The sequence below is a fragment of the Quercus robur genome, chromosome 5, assembly GCF_932294415.1.
Source record: "Quercus robur chromosome 5, dhQueRobu3.1, whole genome shotgun sequence".
Taxonomy (NCBI): domain Eukaryota; kingdom Viridiplantae; phylum Streptophyta; class Magnoliopsida; order Fagales; family Fagaceae; genus Quercus; species Quercus robur.
Window position 1 is genome coordinate 86,639,822 of NC_065538.1, and position 24,500 is coordinate 86,664,321.

Below are 24,500 nucleotides of genomic sequence, written 5' to 3' on the forward strand. Positions count from 1 at the left end.
GCTCCTACGACTGCCCTTGAGAGACAGGTCAAGACGCTCGCCGCAGCCGTGGAGCGCCTCACCAAACAAAACCACGACCTGACGGAGCAGCTGAATCAAAAGAGTGCAGCCGTGAATAGCCAAGGAGAAGATCAAGAAGGGAACAGTGAGGAAAGGAGAAATAATGACGGACCACAGGAGAGTAACGCCCCGAGCAAACAAGTGCGACGGGACGCTAGCATCCCCTCAGTGACGGACACAGCTCCACAACCCATCATCGCGGAGATGTAGGCGATGAAGGAACAGATGGAAGTCCTGATGAACGCTCTCAAGGGGCGAGTGTCCAGCGATCTTGACGACCTTGTCAACCGGACTGACTCGCCATTTACGGCGTCCGTCAACTCCTTCCTCCTGCCGAGTAAGTTCCGCATGCCGAGCATGGACAGTTATGACGGAGTCAAGGACCCCCTCGATCACCTAGAGACCTTCAAGACCCTGATGCACCTTCAGGGAGTGGCGGACGCAATTATGTGTAGGGCATTCCCTACAACCCTGAAGGGCGCGGCAAGGATTTGGTTCAGCCGACTAACACCAAACTCCATCGGCACCTTCAAGGAGCTGAGCGCTCAGTTCACTACACACTTCATTGGAGGACATCGGTACAAGAAATCCACGGCTTGTCTGATGAACATCAAGCAGAGAGAGGAGGAGACGTTACGGGCCTACATATCACGCTTCAATAAAGAAGCGCTCTCGATTGACGAAGCCGACGACAAAATATTGGTGGCCGCGTTCACAAACGGGCTGAAGGGGGGTAAGTTTTTGTTCTCCCTATACAAAAACGACCCAAAGACAATGTCGGAGGTGCTTTACAGGGCCACCAAGTATATGAACGCTGAAGACGCTCTACTAGCAAGAGAAGACAGACCGAAGAAAAGAGACAGACAAGAGGATCCCCGACAGGACCAGGGGCGGAAAAAAGGACGGATGGGAGATCGAAGGGACGAGAGACGTCCAAAACCCATGGGTGGAAGGTTCACAAGTTTCACCCCGTTGACCGCTCCGATAGACCAAGTCCTAATGCAGATTAAGGACGAAGGATCCCTGACGTTTCCGGGAAAGCTGAAGAGTGATCCCAACAAAAGGTCAAGAGACAAATATTGCCGCTTCCACCGTGACCATGGTCACAACACTGCCGATTGTTACGACTTGAAGCAACAAATCGAAAACCTTATCCGACAAGGAAAGCTGAAGAAGTTCGTCAGCAAGGAAAGAATGGATCAACCCCAACAAGAACAACACCCCCGTCGAGAAAACGAGCGGCCAAGGCCCCCAATAGGGGACATAAGGATGATAATTGGAGGAACAGCTGCGGCCGGATCGTCCAAAAAGGCTCGCAAAACGTACCTTCGGATGGTACAGAATGTCCAATTAGCAGGCACAGTGCCAAAGATGGCAAGAAGGGAAGGCCCTATTATCGGGTTCTCGGAAGAGGATGCAAGGCGCCTACACCATCCACACGACGATGCCCTCGTCGTCACCTTGCGGGCAGGCGATTACAACATCCACCGAGTGTTGGTCGACAACGGTAGTTCGGCCGACATCTTGTATTATCCGGCGTTCCAACAAATGAGGATTGAAAGGGAGCTGCTGATACCAACAAACGCCCCGCTCGTTGGTTTCGGAGGGAGTAGAATCTTCCCTTTGGGCGCAGTCACGTTATCGGTGACGGTAGGAGATTACCCACAACAAATCACCAAGGACGTAACATTCTTGGTGGTCGATTGCTCGTCAGCCTACAATGCTATTATTGGGCGACCCACGCTCAACTCGTGGAAGGCGGCAACATCAACTTACCACCTGATGATCAAGTTCCCAACAGAGTATGGGGTAGGAGAGCTACGCGGAAGTCAAATTGCCGCACGAGAATGCTACGTAGCTATGATGGAGGTGGAAGACCAGATCCAGGCTTTGAACATAGAAGAGCACCGAACGACGACAGAACCTACAGAGAAGCTAGAGGAGATAACTCTCGACGGTTCCAATCCAGACCGAACGACCAGGATCGGAACGTTTGCAAAACCCGCAATCCGTCAAGAGCTCGTGGCTTTCTTGAGAAGCAATAAGGATGTGTTCGCCTGGAGCCATGACGATATGCCAGGAATCGATCCCTCGGTCATGGTACATAAGTTGAACGTGTTGCCCTCGTTTCCACCCGTCCGACAAAAGAAGAGAGTATTCGCCCCGGAACGAGACCAAGCAATAGCGGAAGAGGTCCGCAAACTCCAAGATGCAAGCTTCATCAGGGAAGTCTACTACCCCGATTGGCTAGCGAATGTGGTAATGGTGAAGAAAACGAGTGGCAAATGGCGGATGTGCGTGGACTTCACCGATCTTAACAAAGCATGCCCCAAAGATAGCTATCCCCTTCCAAGGGTCGACATCCTAGTGGACTCGACGGCTCAACACCAATTGCTAAGCTTCATGGATGCTTTCTCGGGTTATAACCAGATCCGCATGCACGAGGACGACCAGGAGAAGACTTCGTTTGTAACCAGTCAAGGTCTCTTCTGTTACAAAGTAATGCCATTCGGTCTGAAGAATGCAGGGGCAACATACCAGAGGCTAATGAACAAGATGTTCGCACAGCAAATCGGGAGGAACGTCCAAGTTTATGTCGACGACATGCTGGTGAAGAGCCGGAAGGAGGAAGACCATTTGGAAGATCTCAAGGAAACATTCGGCACACTCCGATCCTACAACATGAAACTCAATCCAGGAAAGTGCGCGTTTGGTGTAACGGCAGGAAAATTCCTAGGATTCATGGTATCTCAAAGGGGGATTGAAGCTAACCCGGACAAAATCCGAGCCATAATGGAGATGGCCCCCCCGAGAAACGTGAAGGAAGTACAGAGCCTTAACGGCAAGGTAGCGGCATTGAATAGATTCGTGTCGAGAGCGACGGACAAATGTTTACCTTTCTTCCGAACATTGAAAAAGTCATTCGAGTGGACGGACGAGTGTCAACGAGCATTCGAGGAGTTAAAAACCTATCTATCTTCACCACCTCTACTGAGCCCCTCGCAACCAGGTGAAGAGCTCTTCCTCTATTTGGCCGTCTCCACTGTGGCCGTCAGCGCGGCCTTAATCAGAGAGGAGGACAGGGCACAGAAGCCCGTGTACTACGCCAGCCGGGCGCTCCGCGGTGCCGAGGAAAGATACCAACCTATGGAGAAACTCGCTTTTGCGTTGGTCACGGCGGCTCGCAAGCTCAAGCCCTACTTTCAAGCCCATACCGTGAACGTAATGACCGACAAGCCCTTGCGAAGGGCACTAAGTAATCCTGAGGCCGCAGGTCGACTGACGCTGTGGGCAATAGAATTGAGTGAGTTTGACATCAAATACCGTCCACGTGTGGCCATTAAAGGACAAGCTGTAGCCGACTTCATAGCAGAGTTTACGCATGACGCGGACAAGGGGGCAGAAGAACCCCCCCAGTGGAACATCTACACCGACGGATCATCCAATAAGCGAGTTGGAGGAGCCGGCATAATATTGCTGTCACCTGAAGGAGACGAGATTGAATCTATGGTCCGTCTCGACTTCCCCGTTACCAACAACGAAGCAGAATACGAAGCGGTAGCAGCAGGACTCGACCTAGTCAAAGCCGCCGGAGCTGAAAGTGTGGTCGTGCATTGCGACTCTCAAGTCGTGACCAATCAAGTAAACGGAGATTATGAATGCAAAGGGGAAAGGTTGAAGAGATATCTTGATCAAGTGAGGGCTAGAGTCGACGGGCTAAAAGCAATATTCGTCCAAATCCCCAGGGGAGACAATGAGCCCGCTGATCGGCTAGCCAAAGCCGCTTCAGCAGAACATATGATAACACCGGGTAATGTGCTTTCCTTTGTTCAAATCTTTCCGCTAATAGACCCCGACAACATGCAGGAGATACGCTCCGAAAGAAACTGGACTACGCAGATAACTTCATACCTAAAGGACGGGATATTGCCTGAAGAGAAGGAGGCAGCGAGAAAGTTAAAAGTCCGAGCGGCAAGGTTCGTCTTGATAAAAGACATTCTTTACAAGAGAGGTTTCTCCCGTCCTTACCTAAGATGTCTCGGGGTTGAAGAGGCAGACTACGTGATGAGGGAAGTACACGAAGGAATATGCGGGAATCATTCTGGATCGCGGTCGTTGGTGCACAAACTGCTACGAGCTGGGTATTACTGGCCGACCATGCAAAAGGATGCTGAGTCCTACGTTAAAAGATGCGACAAATGCCAGAGGTTCAGCAATTTTATCGGACAGCCAGCTGAAGAGCTAACCCCCATAACGGCTCCATGGCCGTTCGCTCAGTGGGGACTGGACATCATGGGACCTTTCCCAACGGCGATAAGGCAGTTAAAGTTCTTGGTAGTGGGTTGACTACTTCACGAAATGGGTAGAAGCAGAAGCCTTGGCCACCATTACAGAAAAGAACATTAGAAGTTTTGTCTGGCGGAACATAGTATGTAGGTTTGGTATTCCTAGAATCCTTGTCTCAGATAACGGGAGGCAATTCGATAACGGCCCCTTCCGTGATTTCTGCACACAGCTAGGAATAAAAAACCACTACTCATCACCCGCCCATCCTCAGGCTAACGGTCAGGTTGAGGTCACAAACCGATCCCTGCTAAAGATTATCAAGACTCGGCTCGAGGGGGCAAAGGGCATATGGCCAGAAGAATTGCCAAGCATACTGTGGGCGTATAGGACAACGGCGAGGACTCCGACAGGAGAGACACCGTTTCGACTGACATACGGGAGCGAGGCAGTCATCCCAGCAGAAGTTGGGCTCACAAGCTACAGGGTTCACAACCACGACGAGGGCAGGAATGACGAATCCACGAGGCTACAGCTGGACCTTATAGATGAGGTCAGGTCGGCTGCAGAGCAGAGGATCGCTAGATACCAGGATCGCATGTCCAGGCATTTCAACTCCCGGGTCCGACAAAGAAGCTTCCAAGTAGGAGACCTCGTACTCAGGAGGGTCATGGGTGCAACAAGAGACCCTACACAGGGAAAACTCGGCCCCAACTGGGAAGGACCTTACAGAGTTGCGTCGTGGAAAAGGAAGGGAACATACCACCTGGAGACAGTAGACGGAGAAAAGCTGCCGCATCCGTGGAATGCTGAGCACTTGAGGAAATACTACCAGTGATAACGACACGACAACCAGTTTTTCCTTTAAGACTTTTTGACATTATTAACTTTTCCATCAACTGTTTAACTATTTTTGCTACAATCTTGTCGTGCCTTTTTAAGCCCGGGGGGGCAGGCACTTTTCCTTTACACATTTCTATCAACTTTGATTTTCTACTTGAATGCCGTTACAATTGCCCACAAAGTAACTGAGTTCCACCAAATGTGCGGATGCGAAATAAAGTCCATAAGATGGACGTATGGACGGATCCTTCAAAAGGATGATCACTTGAGGTCCACAAGATGGACGGATACCGAATCAAGTCCGCATGGTGGACGGGTAAGCCTACGAGGATTATTACTTCCGCAAAGTGGACGGATCACTAAGGTGATGAACCGTAAGTCCACAAAGTGGACGGATCACTAAGGTGATGAAAACGTAAGTCCACAAAGTGGACGGATCACTAAGGTGATGAAACGTAAGTCCACAAAGTGGACGGATCACTAAGGTGATGAAACGTAAGTCCACGAAGTGGACGGATCACTAAGGTGATGAAACGTAAGTCCACGAAGTGGACGGATCACTAAGGTGATGAAACGTAAGTCCACGAAGTGGACGGATCACTAAGGTGATGAAACGTAAGTCCACGAAGTGGACGGATCACTAAGGTGATGAAACGTAAGTCCACAAAGTGGACGGATCACTAAGGTGATGAAACGTAAGTCCACAAAGTGGACGGATCACTAAGGTGATGAAATAAGTCCACAAAGTGGACGGATCACTAAGGTGATGAAATAAGTCCACAAAGTGGACGGATCATTAAGGGGATGAAATATAAGTCCACAAAGTGGACGGATCACTAAGGGGATGAAATATAAGTCCACAAAGTGGACGGATCACTAAGGTGATGAAATATAAGTCCACAAAGAGGACGGATCACTAAGTGATGAAATAAGTCCACAAAGTGGACGGATCACTAAGGTGATGAAATATATGTCCACAAAGTGGACGGACCACTAAGGTGATGAAAAATGTCCACAAAGTGGACGGATCACTAAGTTGAACATAATTCCACACAGTGGACGGATCATTATGGTGATTAAACATACACTATGGACGGATCACCAAGGTGATTACACATAAGTCCACAGTGGACGGATCACTAAGGTGAACATAATTCCACACAGTGGACGGACTATCCCACAGGGATAATAAAAGAGCATGTACGCAAGGTGGACGGACCACTAGAAACGTTAATTTTTATAAGTCCGTTCAAAAGTGTCATACAACACCACAGAATGAACGGATCCTCAATTGTAAGTGCTCAATAAAAAAATAAGTCCTCAATACGGACGGACAAACAAAATATTCTCACACAAGCCCTTCCTCAGGAAAGAGGACGGACCTTTAAACAAAATACCAAGCAATTATAGAAAGGATATATGAATATTAAGCCAAAAGCCCAAAAGGCAAGTGTTTAATACAATTAAAGAAGACGGACAGTTCTGAAATGTAAATAAAATGAATAAAAAAGAGGGACGGATTGTTCACAAAATAAAGTACATAGGCATCAATCTTTCTTTTCTTTAGCAACTGGGACGTCCTTCGACGGGGCGGACTCTCCGTCTCCTTGAGCAGCACCGTCGCCAAAAAGGTCCTCCGTGTTTTCGAAGGCAACGGGGAGGGCAGAAGTCTGGGCTTGGTCCTCAAGTTTGACCATTGTCAAGTCCAGCTCTGGATAAGCCTTCTTGACTTGACGGAGGGAATCATCGAAGCCTTGGAGGAAGGAGTCCGACAGCTCGCTCAAACAGGACTCCGAGCATCGGTATTCCTCGACGGCTGCCACTTTAGCCTGACGGAGATCTTCTTTGAGTTGTTTGATCTCAGCCTCTTTATTCTCTATGACCGTCAGCGAAGTGGCCGTCTTCTCCTCCAGCTCCTTCCTCGCCTGCTCAGAAAGCTCCAGCTTCTTCTCCATCTTGGACCTCCATCTCTGAAGTTGTCCTAGCTCTTCCTCCGTCTGCTGCGCCTTCGCGTGCACCCGGTCCAAGGTACTCTCACGGTTGAGACACCGGTCAAGTAGTCCCTTCATCATGACCAAGGACTGCAAACAGACAAGAGACCGTCACATAATGTAGGTAACAAGAAGAAAGAAAAATAAAAACTTATTTGACAAACATAACCAACCTGAGCGACGGAGAAGAGGCCCGTCTCCCCCATGGCCTCCATCGAATGGTTTCCCAGGTCTTCATAGTCTTCTGCCGTGATGATGGACGACAGCTTCTCCAATGCATACTTGGAGTCATCACGGAGAAGGGAAGGAGGTCTTTCTTGCTTACCCTCTGGGGCCGTCATCAGTCCTTTACCCGTCCCCTTCTTAGCTGGGGTGACGGTCTTGACACCCTCTGCCATCAAACCAACCACGGGCTCAAGTGAGACTTTTGGTTGCTTAAACGGACGGTCAGATTTTGATGTTGGTTTCCTCTTAGGTGCTGAAGCCGACACCTTAGGAACCACCTCGCCGGATTCCCTCTTCTTGACGGCTTGGGATTTGATCAAAGCTCTCCTTTTTGCGTCATCCATCTCTGCAAATAATGACGGATGAAATTAAAACTACGTAAGGGCAGTTAGATGACAAAGTAAAGTTGACGGGCTTACGTTTATGAACTCGTTCGTCGTATCTAATTGCTTCTTGGGTGGGCTCAGGACCGTCACAGTACCAATGTATGGTCCTTGGGTTCACCAACTTAGCCCAAGTCCTTTCCTCCGGCGCAGTTTTCCTACAAATCTTTTCAAGGAAACTAAACTCCTCAAGGCTGACTTGTGGGCGCCGTCTACCTGCAGAGAAAGGTGATCAAGATATAGACATAAAAATGGACGGATATGAATAGCAGTATAAAATTAAGACGGATGCATACGTGTCTGATTTATTACTGCCCAAGTTGTGTCGACGGGCATGTACTCCGTCTCCCCTGGATGGTTCATCCATCTGTCACCCTCCAGGAAGAAGTACCGACTCTTCCAGTCTCTATTTGAGTCTGGGGTCTCAAAAATCACCTTCAACAAGGAGCTCCGACTAGCAAAACTGTACATCCCCCTTGATCCGGAAATCTCGTCTGGACGGTAACAGTGAAGAAATTCACGGACCGTCAATTTCCTTTCCCCGTTCGACATTGCACCGTAAAGAATCTCCATGGCTATGAAGACCCTCCAGGCGTTAGGGGATATCTGGGTGACGGACAACCCCAGATACTGTAAGAGTTCCCTATGAAGTGTAGAAAGCGGGAATCGAAGTCCAGCCTTCAACGCCTGCTCGTACACTCCGACACCGTCTACCCCCTCATAGTAACACTTCTCCGACACGTAAGGTAGACGGATGGAAACATAGTCAGGGATTTGAAAGTTGGTTCTGAAGGTTCTGAAATGTTTCTCTCTGATGACGGATGTAAACCTATGCACCGTCCACTCTGGTAACATAATGAACTGCCTTAGTCCATCAGCACCTACAACAGACTCCAGTGCTCGATCCCCGTCATCGTCGAAACCATCTACTTCAACTATCTCCACATCCTCATCTGTTGAGGATGAAGAGGAGGCAGACGGACTCCTACTTTCGCCGGGGCTCTCTTGGTCTTTATGACCGGACGGGTATACATCCTCGTATTCCGTCCCATCACGAACCACCGACTGGTTACTTGACGCACTAGACATTTCCTACAATTGACAATAAAACCTAAGACCGACGGGTTTGAAAGTGTTGACGGGTATGGAAAGCCTAACAACAATGCATGGACGAAAATATAACTTGACATAGTAAATTAGAAGCACTTACCGAACTTAGCAGAGGATAGGTGACGGTTGGTGTAATCAGCAAGTATTCGTCCTCGACGGATTGCACTGATAAGGTTGACGGCTTTGCTCTGACAGGGTTGACGGCTTCGCTCTGACAAGTGTTTTCTGAGTGAAAATTGAAAAATGAAAGAGTAAGGCGCCTTATATATATAGGAAGTGCACGGAAGACGAAGCGACGCTTCGATCCTATACAACGACCATTCAGAGAGTGACACGTGGCATGCTTAATAAATGCTGACAACCTGTCAGTACGTACCAACAGATTTGTACCTGCCATGTATCCGTCAACTTGATGATTCTTCCTTTGACGGGTTGATCCAGCTGGGACCGTCGTTCTATTTTGCATGAATCCGTCATAGCCATATGTAAGGACCGTCACCCCACTGATCCTTTGACCTTAAAGGTGACGGATCATTGGGGTGAAGGGGGCAACTGAAGATGATAAAATATTGGGCATGATGGGCTTACCTTAATGGGCCTGACGGATTGGGTCTCTTGGGCCTGCGTAAGTATGGTCCCAGCTTTGAAGGCCCATCACTACTGACGCAGCAAGGGCCCATGGTCCGGTAATGAGAATCCTTGCTCACCACGTTTGGAAGAATTGGGAATAGAGTCCCACATTGAAAAGATGTGGGAACCAAAAAGGGAAAGTCAACCCCTTATCACTATAAAAGGCGTAATACCCACAGAAATCGAGGTATGCTTTTATGAACCCTCTCTAACGCACTAAGTAAAACAGAGGAATTCTAACTTGACCGTCGGAGAGTCTTTGGCCGGCACCACACCGGTGCTCTCTGAAGGATTCTTTAGTTTGTTTCGTCGTGCAGGTTCAATTCGAGTCGCGAGTACGGTGTGACCCATTGGTGACGGTTTTCGACGTCATCAACTAAGAAAAAAACATCATGTAAAATTGAATATTCATGTAGCTATTACGGGAACTTCATATTTTTCTATGCACAGTGATTACATATTATGTTTGAACTTCATTATTTAATAATGGAGCATAAAATTGGGTTTGATTATTTACATATAATATCTAAGTTCTTTCAAATAGATTCTCATGGACATTCTCAATGTGGCAGATATGAATCAAGTGTACGACAATGCTTCAACTTGCTACGATACTTATGGCCAGAAGAATTTTTAGCCTTTTTTTTTCCTGTTACACTTTCTTAATTTACTTCTTGAGAAAAAGAATGTACTAATGCACCTTTGGTTAAAGATATAAAATTGCTTGCCATTAAATAGTTTCTTTTTGTTTTTTTTGTTTTTGGTCAAAAATAATGCATCCACTTTTGATATTTTGGTCATGTGGCTATGGTTATCAAGATGTTTTTGAAATAAATATTGGGCTTTAAATAGTGACCATACAATGTCTAATCGGGCTTTATTATGCCTTTCAGCTATTTTGTTCTAGTATTGTGTACAGTAAGTTAATATATTATCCCATTGCCTTTTAATAAATCTTCTAATCTCCCTACAATTTGATCATAATATCTTATTATTTCTTCCTAGCTCATTTTCAACTCCCTCTTTGTATTCTTGAAAATTTTCAAAGCTTCAGATTTGTACACATTAAATATATTTGCCTATAACAAGAAAAATCATCTATGAATGCAACAAAATATTCCATTCACATCTACTAGATCTAATATTTTGTGGACCACATACAATAGCTAATAATTCATTATCAAATATGCAAGGGTTCTTAAGTAGTAAAATATATATTTATATTCTAAATTAAATCTCATGCTAATCATCCCTTTTTATTTTATGTACAAGGATCATCCACACGTAAACAAACATCATTATAAGTAGAAGAAGAATCACCAACTCACATTAAAATAAGTGACATCACCAACTGGTATCCATTACAATTAGCAAACAAAGCAATATTAAGGGTCTATTTGGGAATCGTTTATTTTGCTAAAAGTACTGTAGATAAAGATAAAAGTTAGTTGAAATAGTACAGTGGGACTTATGAATAATACCAAAAAGTGTAGTGAGACTCATAAATAGTAAAATAAGTTGGCAAAATTCATTTATCTAAATGCACGCTAAGATGATACAATCCATTAGTTTTAGTTTCCATCTTAAGATTCTACCATGCTTCTCAATTGACACTTTTCCAAAAAGAAAACGAACCTCAAATCCCTTTTTATCCGAGCAATAAATATAATGAGATTATGTCTCATGGTGGGTGTAAAAGGTACATCAGACATAGAGAAATTTCCTCTCTAGGTATCATGATTTTACATTTTCAATGCCTAGCACATTGCATGTTAGGCTTAAAAAGAAACTTGTTCATAAAATGAATGTAACTAAATGAAAATGTTAATATAGGTAAGTGGAAATACAATGAATGATGAGATACAAAATGAAGAAATTTGTTTAAATGTAGGGTGGCTCTTATATTTGAAGAAATATGAGTAAGAGTCGCCTAAGATTGTTTGATCATACACAAATGAGAGCAATCAATGCACCAATGGGGAATAGTTATGTAATTCTTCTTAAAAAAATCAAAATGTCAAAGAAGAATACATGTGGTCGCTTGATTAATCTCTTGAGAATCCATGGCTTTCCTCAAAAGTTTTGTGACTAAGGCTTTATTTTTGTGTATCTCTCTCTCTCCCTCTCTCATTGTCATCCCTTCCTATTCTTTCTCATTTACTTCCATAAGCACTAGTGTCATTTATTTATTTATTTTTGTGGGTTTATGCGCATCTTATTATTATTTCCAAAATACTTCTCAATCTCTCCTCACAATTATGGCTTGTTTCCCTTTGTCCTGTTGTCACCCTTATTTCCATGGGTAGGTTTTCCTTACCTTAGTGTGAGGTGGATAGCCAACATGAACCCCTATCCAACACTCATTGTGGGTGATAAGTTTAAAACCCTATCCTTACCCTACTCATCCCTTATTCATGGATTTTTTTTCTACCCCATTTGAGATAGGATACATAAATACCTATAGGACAAATCAAAAATTTGTCATCCCTAATCCAACTAAAACATTCCAATCCAAATTTTATCTTACCTAAATCAAATCAAACCAACCCAAAACTAATGAAATTGGTTTAGAGTCTTCAAATCCCAACAATCAAGTTGCACTTATATCCATAAAGAATTTTATAGTTCAATTGGTCATATATTTTGGTATTTACAATCAAGAAACATTTTAGGTTTCAAATCTCTATGTAAATATCAAAATATTTATTTATTTTAAAAAGTTGCATTTACACCTCGGAAAAAGTATTTCCATAGCAAAAATTAAATTGAAAAAAAAAATGTCAACTCAAACCGGCCCATGGAACCCAAACCAAACTAGAAAATCCATATTCTTTTTCTTTTATCATTATTTTTAAATTTTCCCCAATTTCTTCTCCGTTCTTTGCTTACACTAAACCCTAAAAAAACAGATAGAATTTCGAAATCCAAAACGAAGAATCGAAAGGAAACCGAAGCAGATTCAGAGAAGAACAAACAAATTAACCAACACCACCCCCCCCCAAAAAAAAACCCCAATTTTTTTGTAAGTATTTGCATACATATACATATACCTATACATATTTGCTTCTCTCTTTGTATCAATTTTCTAACACAGACATGGCTGTGTATGTGTATGCAAGTGTTTATAGGTGTTAGAAGGAGAATTGGATTGAAGAAAGTGCAGTAGTAGCTGTAGTAATGGTGGCAACGACGAAAACGACATGAGTAGGTTGTCGTTCAGGCCTCGTCCTCTCGACATTCACAAGAAGCTTCCTATCGTCAAGAGTGTCAAGGACTTCGAAGATGACGATGTCCCCACTACGGCCAACGCCGCCACCACTGCTTCTTCCACTCGCAATTCCCACTTGCTTCGTCTCTCTTCCGATGCAGCTGAACCCGAGGTATTTTTTGTGGTTTCTTCGCTGGGGCATTTTGTCGAACAGTTGGTTTGCGTTATGAATTTTTTTGGAGACCCAGGTGAGTTTTGAGGTTTTTTTGTGACGGGGTTTTGGTTTTATGGCTAGAGAAGGAATGGGGTCAAGTGGGTTTTGAGTAAAGAGTGTGAATTGTGGTTGTGGAGTGTGAGTACTTTGTTAATATGGCGGGTTTGGTGAAGTTTTTGACGTAATATTGTTGTGTTTTTGTGTATGCATATGTAGTGTAACTCACCCTCATACTGAATTTTGAACTATAGATGAGTTTCTTAAACTTTCAATACTATTTGATCTAAAGGTTAGTGGTATGACATTATATGTATTCTGCTATAACACTAGTTCTTCTTTGTCTTGTTCCGTCAATGCAAGATCATTTCTTTTTTTCCAGTGGGGAGTTGGGGGGGAGGGGAGGGGGGGATGTTGGTTAGGAAAGGATTCAGGTGGAGGGAAATGACAGGGGAGCAAATGGCAGGAATAGTCTACAGGAGATGTTTTATTGCTAATTTTTGCAAATATGGGGTGATGGCCTTCTCTGTCCAGGCCAGGAACAGATTTTCAGCTCAGCTCCAACTTAGTGGTAGAGCCACCTTCTCACTCCTTACTCAGAATAGGGCAATGATAAATGTGGAGTGATTACTAGAAATTGGTGTATGGGAGATGCACCGATGAACTAGTTATATAGTGGATTTGTGGAAAAGGATCAGAAGATTTGGAAGTCTCTACCTAGGCTTTCGTTTATCCAATGTTGGGGATTATTTCGTGGTCGTTTTTGGCATATTGTGTGGTGTGAGGAGGCCCATTTATAACATGCTTTCCAGTTTTGTACGCTATTGCAACAAATAAGGAGGCTTTGACACCTATATGCTTGCTGGGTCGTGTATTTGCAATGGGAACCCAAATTTTTTTAGGGATTTATATCATAAGAGTTTGACATGGTTGATTAGTTCTTGGTGGTTTCTTTGTGGCATTCTATAAGAGAGGAAGGGAAGGATGGGTTAGGGTAATGATAATCTGGAAGGTAGAAGTTTTGAGTAATTTTTCTATATGGATTTAGGTGACTATGGTGATGTGAATTTCCATGGAAGGAATTTGACACAGTCAAATTGTCAGAATTTAAGTGGAGGCACATTTCAAAGGAGCAACAGAGATGGATGGTCTGTGGGGATATGTGATGCGGCAAATATGGAATGGTGGATAGGGATTTGTGTAAGAGGGATGTGTGGACAAACTTTCCATTAGGTTTTCTAAAAATATATGGAGACTCTTTTTTTTAAAAGAAAAAATTGTCTTTCTTCAATATTAGAGTTTCTGGTGTTTGTTTTGTGGAGGTCCCTTTGAGAAGAGCTTTTCCAATTTTATGCAATATTGCAATGGATAATGGTGCTTTGGTAGCTACATGCGTGGGTCATGTGGTAATTTCTAATAGAGCCCACTAGCAAGCAGAAAAGTTGTTGATACATTTTGGGACTCATATAGGATACCACAAAGCTAGAGAGATGGCAACTAAATAGCATGAATGGGTTTCCTTGTCTATCTCACGAAATGAATTAGAAAAAATAAAAGGAAATATAGTGGAGAATAAGGTATAATTTCTTATTAGGCCTTTGTCAGGTACAGCTTAAATAAGTTGGGTGGGAAGACGATTAGCAGGGTGGAAAAAGCTGTATTTGTCCAAAGGCAGGAGGTTGATCGTGATGAAGAGTACACTCTTCTATTCCTGCCTATTTTTTGTTATTGTTTATGATGCCTACTCAAGTGGCTAATAAGTTGGGGAAACTTCAAAGGAACATTCTATGGGGAAGATTGGGGATGCCAAAAAGTTCCATTTGGTGGATTGGAGAGTAGTATATTCCCTATAAAAGAGGGAGGATTGAGTATCAAAAAGCTTAGCTCTTTTAACCAAGCTCTTTTAGGGTAATGGCTATGGAGATTTGAAGTGGAAAATGATCATCTTTGGAGAAGAGTAATTTATGCAAAGTATGGTGAAAGTTGGGGAGGATGGATAACAAAACCTTCAGTGTCCACATAAGGTTAGTTTGTGTAAGAGTATAAGCAGGGGATGAGAGTCCCCCAAATTCTTATGCTTCAAGGTACAAGAAGATTCCAGAGTGAGATTTTAGTGAAACATCTGGTGTGATGACGGCTCTCTTAAAGGACTTGTTCCCAGACCTATATGCCTTAGCGGTTGACAAGGAGGCTTCAGTAGCTGTAATCCTCACTTTATTATGTCTTTCAAGGATTGGGAGCTGGAATCAGTAGCTTCTTTTTTTGAGCTAATGTATGATAATTTGCCTTCTTTGTTAGGTATTTATGTGCCTCATGGATGCCATTAAGAAAAGAGGTGTTTTAGGTTTATTCATGCTATAATGCCCTTAAGGGCTCCACAAGTTCTTCCTTCCCATGGAAGAGAATTTTGATTGCCAAGGTCTCTTGTAAGCTGGCGTTCTTTGTATGGCTAGAGCTCTTTGGAAAATCTTGACAGTAGATAATCTTCGCAACTCACAAGAGGCATTTGTTGATAGTTGATTGGTTATATATGTGTAAAAGCAGTGGGGAATCTATTGATCACCCGTTTCTTCACTGTTCTTAGGCAACGAATATCTAGTCCTTCACTTTTTTCATTATTTGGGCTGATGTGGGTGATGCTCAGATTTGCGTATGAGCTATTGGAGTGTTGGAAAAGACGTTTTCATTGCCATAGAACATCCAATGTGTGGCCAGCTGTGCCTTTATGTTTCATGTGGAATCTGTGGTACAAAAGAAATAAGAGGGTCTTTGATGGTCTTGAACGTCCTACTTTTGTATTCAAAGAGCATACCTTATTTTCTTTGTATGATTGGATGAGTGTACTGGTTGGCATCCCTTCTATTTTTTTTTTTTTTTTTTGTTAAGTTTATTGATTCTCTTTCTCTTTGATTTGTATTTTTTGAAAAGGGCTTGTACACATCTTAATATGTGTGTTTGTGTGTGTACTGCTCCCAAAAATTATATGGTAACATCATGAAAATTACCTTTTACAACAATTAGAATTTTGTCAATTTAAACATATGATTGTGTTTAAATGGAGAGGTGTTCTGATACTATTGTTTAAATTAATTTTAAAGATTTATGTTCATTAGGTACATCAAGCCCCTACCAAGAAAGTGGCTGCAGAGATACCTACTCCTCAGTATGTAGTTGTGGATACATATGAAAGAGACTATTCCCGCACTTTCAGTCAACCAACATCTTACTTACGTGGAAGGGGAGGTTTGTGAACTAGATAGATCCTTTTTGATGTTATAATTAGTATGGAAGTTCTTTTGAGTTGTATCTGATTGTTGTAGCATGCTTAAATTCTGTTAAATTTATTTTCAGCTCGGGCTGAGCTTGGAGAATTTGTTGAGTATGACTTGGACAATGAGGATGACGATTGGCTTCAAGACTTCAACAATGAAAGGAAGAGTCTTGCACCTGAAAAGTAATCACATCAAACGTTACGTTATCATTTTTCCTGGTTCTATCCTTTTATTTGACACTAGTTGGTTACGTTTAATGTTCTCCTTTAATCAATATCTTTTTAGTGGCTTAATAGTTTCATGGTGTTATACCATAATAACTAGAAGTTATAACCCTTTTTTTTTTACTTTGTCTATGGAAATTGGTCTGAAACAGCTATAAGCTATAGGAAGTGTTTAAAAATGGAAATGAATTTGTGAATAGAAATGCTGAATCATTCTAGAAGGACTATAATTACAAGTTATTTTTCAAATTTCTGCGCACAAATTTTAGTCATAATGTAATCATTGAGGTGCATTTGTAATTGCAGGTTAGAGTTTCTTATTTTTAAGTTGGAGGTATTGGACCATAAGGCTCGAGAAAGAGCAGGAGTTATTACACCTACTCTCGGTTCACCAATTCCTGTTCTTCTGCAACTGGATGCCGCTATTGAGGTGAATTTTTTTTTTTTTTGATTTTGTATATTCTCATCAATATGAATGTTAGTTGATGGTCTGCATTACTTTGTGCATTAAATGGCTATGATTGGTACCCTTTTTTTTGGTCTTGCTAAATGAGGAATGAGGTATTAGTTGCTTAGGTATGTGTGTAGGAATATATAGAAAAAGTTCCCATTGCTCTGTTCCTGATGAGGTTGAAATTCAGCAAGAAATGAAACTTTGTAAAGTGTTCTTTAAAGTCCTAAGCTTACAAGAGCACTTAACTTGGCTGCATAGATGCATCAATTAGAAATCAACCACTGTTTGGAGGTAAAATGGCATATTCTTCTATCTTTTTCGTCCAAAAAAAAGGCATATTGTTGAAATAATATTAGTTACTGCATTTTCCCACCTGAAGGATGGCCCCCGGAAGTGGGGTGGGGGTGGGGAATCAGCATCTGTCTTGTTTCTCCCTTAATCTATGATTTGCTTACCTTATGGTCGTTAAGTACCTTTGATGCAAGAAATAGAAATCATTTGTTGTTACTTATCCAAAAAAAAAAAAAAAAAAAATAGAAATCATTTGCTGGATTACATTAAATGTTATTCAGGTATAAAAGGTTGCATCTAAATTTTTTGCTTTCTTAAATCTCATTGGTTGCTCTCTTTAGTTATTTGTTGTAGGTATAAAAGGTTGCATCTAAATTTTCTTTGTTTCCTTTCCTTTGAATACTAGGCTTTACAAGTTCACTCCATCAGATATGCTGTTATCCAGTCTGTTTATAACTATTGGAAAGAGAAGGTAAGTTTTAAAAACTGTACTTAATGATATTGAGAGATTTTACGTCATTGGGATAGCATGAATCTGTTAGAAACTGCTGGGTCTCTACAGTGTTTTGTATTATTTGTGTGTTTAGGCATTAATTTTTTTTTCTTTTTTTTGATAACTAATATAAAAGAAGCTGCAGGATGTATACACAGCTCTCCAAAAGAATACAAAGAGATAATGATTACAATTAGAAAGACAATCTATATGAACTTTGAATTCATATTACTACATCCAAGAGTGTGAGACCACTCAAATAAAGTTCTCGGCAATTGAATATTTGTGAAGCAGTGGCAAAATATTTTAGCGTATGAGAAAATGCTAAAAAAAACCTGACAGGGACTTGGTTCGTAGTAACATAAGAAAAAACCATGCATGGTAAGCAATATAAGTTTAAGGTGGCTACATTATATTTTGATGGACTTAAACAATACAGCAATAGCAAGCATAATTTTACGGATTTTTGAGTTAGAAATGACACTGATATTGATGTTCATCATGTTACGATCAGAGAACACTTGGCTAATTTTGGAATGCTTACACTGGACGTACACACCCAGGGTTATAAATGGCAATTTTGAAGCTCACCTCATGGCAAGGCACTGATTCTGGCCACGAGCTTACTAAAATGAGATAATGGTCATGTGTGGAAAGGTTTAGGCTGGAAGTTTTACCTTTTTAGCCTTCTATGCTACACTTGTGAAATGTATGCCTCACATGGCTGAGCATTTAGCTTTCTGAATGACTTGCCATATTACATCTTTCATGTGATCATGGTGAGCAGTGACATGTGGGTTCAATGAGCTTCAGCAATTGGAGATGGTGGTATAACTATGGTAATATGCACTGTTGTGGTTTTTATGCAACTAGAATGTAGTTTAGTCAACCGAGTAAGAGAAGACACCGAAAAATAGTAGGAACTCTTCACATAGGTTGGGGGGATTAATTTATTGTCAATTCATATTACATAATTATAAAATTTCATTTGCTGTTCAATATAAGTGGTTTTTGTTCTTTCATGACTATTTATGCTCCTTTTCTTTTCTTTGGCCAGCGTGAAAGATGGCAAAAGCCTATTTTACGGCGTTTGCAGGTTTGTATTGTCACTTTATGGTTAGATTGTGTGCCAAGATTTGCATGTAGTCATATTATGACATTTAATACATTTTTTTTATAACATTTAATGCAATTATACAAGTGTAGGGAATAAGTAAACTCAATCCTTGATTTTTTAAAAAATTCTTTTTTAGGATATAAGTTCATAATTGTGGCTCTATTTTTCTCATTGAAAATATATTTTAATGGTAAAAATGTTTTTTTCAATATGCATGGAATGGATTTGAATCTTTTCTACAATAATTAATAAAAGGAAAGAGTATTAGATAATGAAGGCATAAATGCTTTTCTTTTATAGAACTTATACTTGAAGGCCTATCAATAAGCTGAATGTTTACCAGTTTACTTATAGGGAAATGTATTTTAGAATAATTTTTGGGGTGCCATTTTCCAGCGTTTTACTACCATACTGGAATTCTTTTGTTGTTTGCAAGCAAATTAGAAAATGCCAATTCCTGGAACATTTTCCCCATAAGTTCCATAAAACTAACCTAGAGTTGGTACTGATTATATTTTTCTATTTTAATACTGCCCTTTTAAAAAATTGTACTATGCTTAAAAAAGAAACATGTAGTTACATTTAAAAAAAAAAAAAAAAACATTTATTGGACTGGTCCTTCAACAAAATCAAGACTTGCTGCAAAACTACTTGAGTAATGCAAAACTACTTGAGTAATCTACGTGGCAAGTCTTGCTCCATAAACATAGATATTTCCTCATACTATTTGCATGAAATAATTTGATTCAACTGCCCATTAATTTTAAGCTATTCACAGCCTCTACTACTTGTTTTTTACAGCCTCCTCCACCTGTTAATGATACCAATCCCTACAATGTCTTTAGGCCAAGGGAGAAAACCCACAGACTTCACACAAGAAGGGTAAGTGTTGAGCTTGGCTCACTTTTGCATTTTAACTTAGTTTTTGAGTGAAAAGTTCTCTTTCTAGATGATAAAATTTGTAAACATCAACGTCTAAACATCCTCATGGTGATATTTTTTTTAGATGCAAAGGAGGGAAAACAATGTACAATCATTTGAAAAGCTTCGTCAGGTTAGCACTACTTTCACTTAATCCATTACTGATTTTTTTGCTTACTTTGGTCTTTGAGTTTTACTCAAGTTTGAATCATGCTTTGCTTAGGTGCTAGTGAGCTCTAGCTCAAATGGCACTTTCTAAAGATGGAAGATAAGATTGTAGGTTCAGGACCAATTGGGTGTGTGTGTAATTATGAATATAAAAACTTGAGCTCATTATGAGGAAATTTCCAAGCTTAAGGTTGCTTAGTTTGTTTAGTTTGATGAGCCTACGCCTGGCCCAATCAAATATATAATCATTAGTGTACTTTAATTTGTAGATTTGTCCAAATATTACATATTAAAAAAAATTGTGTGTTTGTCCAAGCATCTGTGTGCTGATATACGTGGGCTTGTGAGCTTACAAGCCAAGTCAGTACAATAGCATGCATGTATAGACAACTAGGACTAGATCCTAATTTTAGTTGATTTATGAAAGCCTAAATAACTGAATTACAAAACTAACCTTTACTCTATGAAATTAAAATACTAATAGCCTAAGTAACTAATGAGACTTAAAATAAAATCCAAATGACAAATAAAAATATAATTGGCTTGTAAAAATAAACAAAACAATGTTAAGATAAAATTATCTTCAGGCTTCCTGCATTTGGTGCTTAAAACCAAGGGGCTTGGTTTGCCAATGACCTCTAGTTCGATTGTTATCTCCTCCCCTTATAAGTTCTAGGTGAAAGGTGAGGTTGTGGGTTCAAGACCCATTGGGTGCGTAACTTGCCAATTATAAATAAATATATAACTAAAAACCTGAGGGGCTTGGTTTGATGGGAAATTCTCCGCCTTCCATGACTCTGAACCAAACTAAGCTTGCCCCTATTTGTGTCTTTGTTTAAAATGCATAGCTCAGTTGCGAACAAGTTGGAGGAGTTACAAAGGGCTTCCCATGGGGAAGTATTGGGGATGAATACAAATAACTTGGTATATTAGAACATAGTGTGTCCGCCAATTAAAACAGGCAGATTGGGGATTTGAAAATTTAAACCTTTTAATCGTGCATTATTAGGTAAATGGTATTAGAGGTTTGGAGTGGAATAAAATCAGCTTTGGAGGTCACTTATATCTGCAAATATGGGGAAGCTTGAGTGCCTGAACGTCTAAGGAGTTTAGAGAATCCAATAGTGTGAGTTTGTGGAAGAGTATAAAAAGAGTATGGGAATCCCTCTCTTGTTTTATATTTTTTAAGATAAGAGAGAGTAGTAAGGTGCAATTCTGGTATGACCTTTGGTGTGGTGGGGATACATTGAAGAAAGGTTTCTGGATTTATTTTGTATAGCAATTAACAAGGCATGCTTGGTTTACTACTTTACCAATAGCTCTTTCATGAAGTGAGCTGGCATTCAAATGTACCTTTTTGAGACCTTGGCAGGACTGGGAACTTCAAATGTATACATTTCTCGTCTTTGAATTTTATTTGTTATTTTTTTCGGTGATAAACATATAATTAAATTTGTACATTCGGTTTAATTTTTTTTCAGGTCAGGCGGAACCTTGACCAAGCCAAGACCATTCTAGAGGCTCTAATTAAGGTTTGTTCTTCCTAATTGAAGTTTTGAAATATATATTAGGTAGTTTTTCATTTATGTGGGGATGGAGATCTTCTGTATGGACTTGTAAGACTCAATGTTCAGTATTTGATCGTGTGTAGAGAGAGGAGAAAAAGAGAGAAATAATGGAGACTGAAGTTAGCCTTCAAAGGATCCAAATGAAGTATAAGGTATGCATATGATGTGTATTATCCTCTATGATTTTATTTCTTTTTTATTTATAAGTGTATACTATTCTCTTTGGTTGCATTTATATTTGGGAATGCACCATTACTTTGTGTCTTCTATCTTCGTATGGTATTTTTGGAACATCATATTAAAGATTCTTGGTCACAATAAGAGAATCTCCCCCCCCCCCCCCCCCCTCCCCCCTCTTTTTTTTCCCTGCATAGCTATCTGCTTGTTTCTTAATTCAAATTTAAGACGTTCAGCTTTCTACTTTGTGGTTTGATTGAGTGTACTTTCACATGGAAAGCATCTGTTGTACCAGAACCCTCACTACTTTTAATTTATTTTGTGTAAACCGCAGCTTTAGGTTGCATTTTGACAGCCAATTTTTGGAAGTGCAATAATAGGAATCTTATCCTTCGTTCGATCTAAATATGGAGAATAATTGAACCACTGTTTATTTCTTGTTCCTTTGCTTATGATCTTTATTGCACTCCATTGTGTTTTGTGACAATTCTATGGTTCAATTGTTGACTGCTTGGGGCGAGGAAGCTTGGTGGTGGGAAGAGCCTAGTTGAATGGAGCTTAACTCCATCCTATGTGGTGTATATGAATGGAGAGTAATGGCAGGAATTTGAAGTTAAAGAGTGAGTCACTAGGAGAGATCAAATAGAGTTTTCCCAAGGCTTTATTTGAATGGGCTTCAGTTCATGCTGCTTTTGGTTCTTCAGTCTTTCTCAGATGCATCAATGTTGTTAAGCTTAGTATCTGATTTGTGATTTTTTCCTGTTTACCCTCTGGGGTGCTGTTTTCTATGCTTCTTGTGTACTTGGGTTGCATTCCCTATGCCAAGGGCCTCGTAGTTGAATTGGCACCTCCCCATGCACAAAATGCTTGCGGGTCTATTAGGGGGGGGTGGGGGTTTTTTTTTTGGGGGGGGGGGGGGTGGAAGGGTTTGAGTTATGGGGGTTAGCAGCATATTGTAATTATCTCTTAACAAACAAAATTATCAAAAACGAAAAGAAAAATAGTCTTAATGAGGGGGATGGTACCATAATTTAGTAGAGACCAGAATTTAGGTAAGACCTTTGGGTAGAGTATGATTTTCAGTAATGTATTAGGATGCTATGATTGTATGCAGTTTCATGCTGGAAAAGGTTATTTTGTAGGGGATATTTCAAGTACAGATTTTTTTTAAGGTGGTAGCCTCTAAATATGTATCCTGTTAGGTATGGTATAGAGTTGGAGAGATTCCTCCACAATGTGGTTTTAGATTATATGTTCTGCATGTGTGAAGAGTCCTCATGATAACCTTTTAATCTTTTGCGTCTGCCCTATGTTTTGGTTAACATGATATTTTCTTGTATTGAATATGTTACATATTTACCTATAAAAAAAAAGGATATGTTGCATTATTCATTTTGCAATTTTAAGTGATTCTTGGGATGGTTACTTGTATCTTCAAGGGTCGAGTATATATGCCAATTCTGTTTATTAGAAACCTGGTGTTAATTGTTGAGTGAATTCTTCTTGGTTTTCAGCATGAAACAGAGCTCCTGGAAGATAGCTTGGTGCTTCCTGGATTTCCACCCTTCTCTTGCAAGTTTGGTTCTAGCGAAGAAGAATATGTGGATTCAGATGACCTTGCAAACAGCCGTCCCCGTACACGGCCTCCTTCAATACAGAATCCTCCTTTCACAGACTCCAATTTGGTTACAGTTCCCTCAGGAAGCATGAAACAAGAGTTTAGGCGGCGACATGTACCACAAGGATGGCTTCATAAAATGGTACTCTCATAGCTCTTCTGCCCAATCATACTGTCTTTCTCCTTTTCTATGAATCCCCACCCCCCACAAAAAAAAATCTCTCTCCTCTCTTCTCAGGAGGGGGAAAGAATCCGAAAGTAATAGCTGAAATTTTGTGTCATGAGTAAAATATTAACTACCCAATATAAAATGGGTCAGGAAAGATCAAGTCTTTATAACTTGTGATCGTATCTGCTTTTGCTTGAAGAATATCAAATTTATCACTAATTGTGAATTTTAACATGGGATTGAATGATGCAGGATCCTCTTGAACCAATCTTATTGTTCACCAAACCTCTAGTTCCAGAGAAGCTGGCAGCTGCAGGCATTGTACCGCCATCTGATTCATCAACAAGAAATAATGTATCTGCACCACCTTGTAAATTTCGTGGACGAATTGGCCGAGGAGGCCGAATCATATTTGATAGATGGAATCCATTGTTGCAAACTCCGATTGACTGTGGTAACTCTTTTTATATACCACCAAAACCCCGGTCTTCAACGTATAATTGATGTATTCACTTTGCATTGCCCCCCATTCTCTAACCAGGACAGCTGCCCACTGAAAACAGACCCAATTCATTTTTGTTTGATTATACGGTGGGATCTGGGATCTCAGGGAATTGTAGGCTGAGTAACATTATGTTAGGCATAGAGGTTGTTTGATGCTGGGGCAGGGAGCCGGGTGTATTGTATATTTTCATTTTCATCTGTTGATGTTTGTTTAAATTGTATTTCTCTGCCTTGTCCTTGCCCATGTTAATTATTATATTTCATAAAGAAGCATGTACATTCTCTCTCTCTCTCTCTCTCTCTCTCTCTGGATCTAGGGAGATAATCCCTACCATCTCTAAGGACTTGAACCCACAACTGTTGTACTATTTGTTCTGTTCATTCTGGTGGTGGTGCAGATATCATATCAGGAAGAAGCAAGGAAAGACAATTCCCCCATAAAACCTCTCAGGGAGAAGAATTTCATGTTTTTAAATGGTAATGGTAAATAATATTTATGGCAACGTTTGGTAATGTATTAATTTTTTTTTTTCTCGAGACAAATTAATGCACTCCTTGTTTTGGTTATTTGGTAACTCT

General features: G+C 40.9%; 1 protein-coding gene across 1 annotated transcript; it reads left to right on the plus strand.

Annotated features, from left to right (window-relative positions):
- Positions 1 to 12,374: 12,374 nt before the first annotated feature.
- Positions 12,375 to 24,159, plus strand: LOC126727569 (uncharacterized). Its single transcript, XM_050433302.1, has 13 exons — positions 12,375 to 12,548; positions 12,646 to 12,906; positions 16,059 to 16,188; positions 16,297 to 16,399; positions 16,748 to 16,871; positions 17,593 to 17,658; positions 18,737 to 18,775; positions 19,598 to 19,678; positions 19,803 to 19,850; positions 21,367 to 21,417; positions 21,537 to 21,605; positions 23,145 to 23,390; positions 23,670 to 24,159. Exons 2-13 carry the CDS (start codon positions 12,727 to 12,729, stop codon positions 23,919 to 23,921), a joined length of 1,389 nt encoding a protein of 462 aa, XP_050289259.1. The 5' UTR covers positions 12,375 to 12,548; positions 12,646 to 12,726; the 3' UTR covers positions 23,922 to 24,159.
- Positions 24,160 to 24,500: the final 341 nt, after the last annotated feature.

Excerpts from the sequence above, each read along its gene's own strand:
- LOC126727569 (XM_050433302.1), top strand. The coding sequence starts at position 12,727 with ATGAGTAGGTTGTCGTTCAGGCCTCGTCCTCTCGACATTCACAAGAAG. Across the intron at positions 16,189-16,296 it reads TTACTTACGTGGAAGGGGAG|CTCGGGCTGAGCTTGGAGAA; the intron begins GTTTGTGAACTA and ends ATTTATTTTCAG. Across the intron at positions 16,872-17,592 it reads AACTGGATGCCGCTATTGAG|GCTTTACAAGTTCACTCCAT; the intron begins GTGAATTTTTTT and ends TTTGAATACTAG.